The sequence below is a fragment of the Lipotes vexillifer genome, unplaced genomic scaffold, assembly GCF_000442215.2.
Source record: "Lipotes vexillifer unplaced genomic scaffold, Lipotes_vexillifer_v1.1 scaffold815, whole genome shotgun sequence".
Classification (NCBI taxonomy): domain Eukaryota; kingdom Metazoa; phylum Chordata; class Mammalia; order Artiodactyla; family Lipotidae; genus Lipotes; species Lipotes vexillifer.
Window position 1 is genome coordinate 1,637,762 of NW_006773723.1, and position 5,319 is coordinate 1,643,080.

Here is a 5,319-nt window from a genome sequence, read left to right on the forward strand (position 1 = left end):
TGGCATGTAGATGGTCATTTTCATCTTGTGTCTTCACAAGGCCTTCCCTCTATGTATGACTGTGCCCTAAGTACACAAGTCATACTGGACTAAGGCCCACTCTGAGGACCTCATTTTAACATAATTACCTCTTTAAAGACCTCCTCTCCAAATATGGTCACATTCTGACGGACTGGGGATTAGAACTTCAACATATGAATGGGGTGGAGGGCAGGGACACGATTCAGTTCACAACATTACACTTTCAAATCCTCTATATCCTTAAAAGATTTTTTTGCTTGCTTTATCTGTCAGTTACTGAGAGAAGCATTCAATTCTTCCGCTGTGCTGATGGATTTTTCTATTTCTCTATAAAGTTCTGTCAATTTTTGCTTCCTATATTTTGAGGCTATGTTATTAGCATATATGTTTAGAATTTTTATGGCTACTTGGTTAATTGAATATTTTATTATTATGTAGTTACCCTCTAGCTCTAGCAATGCTTTTTGTCTCATACTTTGTTTTTAAAATACAGTTATATTAGCTTTCTTTTCATTACTGTTTGTGCAGTAAATATGTTTCCATCCTTTTATTCTCAATGTTTTTTTGTCCTTATGTTTCTTGATGTGTCCTTTGTAAACAGCATATTGCTGGGGGGATTTATTTAGTCTGGCCATGTTTTTTCTTTTAAATAGAGTCCGTTTGTGTTTTTTATAACTAATGATACATGTTTTTTTCTATGAACTTACTCTTTGTGAGAGACAGTATAGCACAGTCTTTAAGAAAACAGATTTTGAGAAATACTGCCCAGGTTTTAGCACTAGCTCTATTCCTTACTACCTGTGTAATGCAGGCTAGTTACTTAAAACATTCTGTCCCTCAGTTTATCTGTAAAATAGCTATCATAATTACCCTACCTTCTAGTGCTGTTATTGAGTTAATATACATAAAGCACTGAGAACAGTGCTAGATACATAATAAGTACTATATACATGCTTTCTGTTAATATTTTATTATTATAGTTATCACTTTAAGTTGGCATATTTTTTCTGTTTCTATTTTCTTTCCTTTTTTTCTTTCTTCTGTACTGAGAGAATTTTTTTTCTCACATTCCATTTCTTTCTCTCCTCCAGTTTGGAAATTATATTCTCTGTTCTATTTTTTTAGGGCTGCCTTAAAAATTTATCAAGCATACTTAAGTTACCAAAGTTGAAAGTTAATTCTTATCTTTACCCTCTCCTGAGCAATACAAGAACTTTATAACTCTTTAATCCTGATCATCTCCTTTCTGATTTACATACTATTGTCATAATTTTACCTTAATTTTAAGTCTCATAAATTATTATTCTTTATATAATAAATAATTGTTTAGTTTTACTTACATATCTACTAATCATTTCTATGTACAGCACAAATTTTTCCACATGATAACACTTCTTTCTGTCTGAATTATAACTTTTAAATTAGGTCTGCTGGTGGCACAACTTCTGTTTTTATTGTCTGAAAATACCTGTAAATCATGCTTAAAAAAATAAATGTAGCAATAAGAGGGTTTATCAACAAATTTAGGTTGATATCTTCTTATAGTATATTGTAAACATAATTTCATAGTTTTCTGGTTTCTGTATCTGCTATTGGAAAGTGAGATTGCTTTAAAAACCGTTATCCTTAGTGTTCTTCAATATCACTAAGATGTTTAAATATGAATTTCTCTTTAATTTATCCTAGTTGGTTCTTGAATCTGTGGATTGGTGTCTTTTATCAATTCCAGGACATTCTCAGCCATTAAATCATCAAATATTACCTCTACTCTTCTTTTCTTTTCATTTCTTTACGAAAGTCTTATTAAATATAAGTCAGAATATCACTCTATTCTTTATGCCCTTTAGCCTCTTTCCTATTTTATATCTTTGTTTCCCTGTGTCACATTCTGATTAATCTCCTCAAATCTGTCTTCTATTCCATTAATTCTCTCTTTAGCTGTTAAACCCCATTCATTAAGTTTTAAAAATTTCAGATGTGTTAATGTCTAAAAGAGATTTTTTATTATTATTAATTTCAAAATCCATTTGATCATTTGAAAAACAAATCTAATTCTTTCTTATTCTGTGTCTGGTAAGTGCAGGATTTGAAGTCTTTCTGGGTCTGACTGGCTTTCCGTTGTTTCTACTGGCTCTGGCTCAGTGTGCATTGTTCCTATGTGTAATGTTCCCCCTCCCCCCATCTCTCTCCCTCTCTCTCCATTTCTCCCTATCTCTCCCATCTCTCTGTTTTTTACTATGAGTTTATGTTTCTTGCAATTTGTGGGGGATTCTTTGAGGCCTGAGTTGAAGGCTGGGGCCATTCACTTCTGCTCTGTGCTTTTGCACTGGACCATTTTAAACTAAATTATCAGCCTGAGGTTTCTCAGAACACACAGGTATTGTAAATTTGACCTGCCAAATTGTGTGCTCATTAGCTTGCTAACAGACATTTTTAAGGGAGCTCTTCACTTCCTCATCAAAACTCAACACTAGCAAATTTCCTTGCAGATTTAAGGGTATGCTGATTTAGATAGCACATAACCATTTGGGGTACTAGCTTTACGTGGAGAGTTTCCTATTAGACTCTTCACCTAAGCAAACTCTGGGTTTTGACCTCTCTGCCAACCAGAGCCATATATGCAATTGTCCACTGCACGATTCTAGAGGTATTTTTCATATAGATATACACTGTAGTCTATATGACATGGGGGGCAGCCCTGTCCTCATCCCCACAAAATGGTGAAAACTAAAGCTCAAGTTTATCAGCTTCAGAAATTGCCTCAAAGTGAAATCTGGGGCTTCCCTGGTGGCGCAGTGGTTGAGGGTCCGCCTGCCGACGCAGGGGACGCGGGTTTGTGCCCCGGTCCGGGAGGATCCCACGTGCCGTGGAGCGGCTGGGTCCGTGGGCCATGGCCGCTGGGCCTGCGCGTCCGGAGCCTGTGCCCCGCGATGGGAGGGGCCGCAGCGGTGAGAGGCCCGCGTACCGACAAAAAAAAAAAAAAGTGAAATCTGGGCTTAGTGCTTTGGTTTTATAATTCTGTCACTAATAGAACTTAAATGAAGAATAAAGACAGTGTATCCTCCCTTTTGAAGTCCTTTAAAGGGTAGGATCCTTAGTATCTTAGGAATTGAACTGATTTGCTAATCATCATTTCAACAAAAATATCTACCACTTGCCCCATTAAATGAAATGTAACATAAGAGGGTGTTTACTGGTTTTCTTTGTTTATTTTTAGATATGGACTTTCCAGTTGTCCTCCAGCCTACAAACGCAAATGAGAAAACACAGCTAATCAGAGAAGGACCTCGAAGTTATTGTACAGACTCTTAATATTGAGCCCACTGAGGGTCCACAGTACCTCCTCTTGGTTCAGTCATGTCTCCAGGTGGTCTTGATGGGGGATGGTAGGGGACATGAAATGCTGTGAACTTTTCCACATTTGTATTTTACTTTTAGGTTAAGGAAAGATGATTGCTACATAATTTTCTCAGTATGCAGATTCACTCTTTGAGTAGAACTCCTAATGGAAACACACATTCCATTTTAATGAATAAAGACCTGAAGAGTTGTTTTATGCTCCTTGCATGAGGTAAGACAGTGGCATTGGACAGGCTTATGAGCCTGCCCTTTATGTGAGCCAGACCTCGTTCCTTATAGACTAAAGTAGTATTTCAAAACCGAAGCCACTTTTCATCTATTTAACTAAATGTAGTATTCATATCTGCCTTTAAATATCATCAGCAAAACATACATGAGAATTTAGGAGGAATTTTTTGTGTGTGTGGAGATTTTTCCTGTCATATTCAATATGGCTACAGAAATATTTCAAAGACAGGAAGAAATTATTAGGTAAAGACAAATCGTATTATTTTAAAGTATATTTTTGAAAGGTTACAAATTGTCACCTACTGAAAACTGACAAATAAAGCCAGGAAGGAAGAAGTTTTGTGTGTACTTGTAGATTTTGGCATAAAAACAAAAACAAAAACAAAACTTCAGCCTGGTTAAATGTTATAAATGATCCAGAAAGTCATTCTGGGCCCAAACCAGCCCCAAACAATGTGTTTAACAATTTTAAGTTAAAATAATTTTTGTCCAACAGGCCTAGATTAGCCAGACTAAGAAAAAGAAACACATGAGGTAAAGGACAGAATTCTAAATTCTACAGCCTAAATTTAAATTTAACAGCATATCACTCACCCCATCTTCAGCGGGATTAACTACACTGACCAGAAAATGCTCTGCTCTGTGCACGTTGAACATTTATGCTCAGAGGTCATCTCTGCATTTACTTGTTTGATCCTTATATTCATCATGTGGTAGAAACCATATGCTATTTCTAAAATAGTAAGCAGCAAGTGTTTGTTTTTTTCCAGGTCTTCCTTAGTTCTTTATGTAATATTGCATTTTTCAAGATCTTGTTACGTTTTTATGTAACACTGCATGAAATGCCGTTTCCTTTTTTTCTTTGTTTCTTATTCTGCCTCACCACCAAATTACCGTTAATTAAAGTTAAATATACATTGTAAGTGGGAATTGGTGTTATAGATGATAGTTCTGACATAACTAAAACTCTGCTCTAACTCTTGAGTTACTGGAATTCTTTTTTTAAATCGACATAATTAAGTAGAAAGAGCCCTGGTTTGAAAATTAAGAACCTGGTTCTAATCTAAGTACTCACAAACTAGCCCTGTGACCAAGTGAGATGAGAATAATATGGCTAATCTCTCTGACTCTGTTTTCATATCTTCTCTGTTCATATTCCTAATTGCTGCAAGGCCAGGTGAAACAGTTGAAGTGAAAGAACTCTGAAAAGTCAAGTATTTAACAAGTATAAGATGGTTTCACATGAGTTTGTATATGTTGATACACATAGACAAATGTAATGTGACTTCTTATGTATATAAACTCTCTCATCCAACAAGACCCATGAAAATATCCAATACTAACAGTGCCAGTGACCAGTAAGTGCTCAGAACTCTACTCAACAATTGAGTGCTACTTTCCATTTGAAGGGAACAATGAGATAAACAGCCCCATCTGGGGATAATTTGAGCCACTACATTTCCTTCCTGAGGCCTCTAACCAAAACATCGGTCCTGTTTTTGAAGAGGAACTTACAAGTCACAAAGCTCATCTTCTCTTTCTCTCCCAGACCTCTTTTTTCTTTCTCATGCGGAATTTTTTACTTCCACTCCCAGCTTTCCCAGAGAGCTGGTACAAGAGTGGTCGTGATGAGAATAGGGCAGGAATTAGAATCAGAATCAGATGGTGGAATTCCTGGAGGCATTCTGGCCAATGTTTCCCACATAGGGC

At 36.3% G+C, this 5,319-nt stretch overlaps 1 protein-coding gene across 2 annotated transcripts in view; it reads left to right on the plus strand.

The window, feature by feature from the left end:
* Window positions 1-3,572, plus strand: part of DNAJC5B (DnaJ heat shock protein family (Hsp40) member C5 beta) — an 82,510-nt gene extending 78,938 nt beyond the window's left edge. Inside the window, exon 6 of one of the 2 annotated variants that reach the window (XM_007448472.1) lies at window positions 3,239-3,572. In XM_007448472.1, the coding sequence (XP_007448534.1) occupies window positions 3,239-3,333 (95 nt within the window). In that variant the 3' untranslated portion in view covers window positions 3,334-3,572. The remainder of the gene's footprint in view (window positions 1-3,238) is intronic. The other variant, XM_007448471.1, reaches the window with a different exon arrangement.
* Window positions 3,573-5,319: the final 1,747 nt, after the last annotated feature.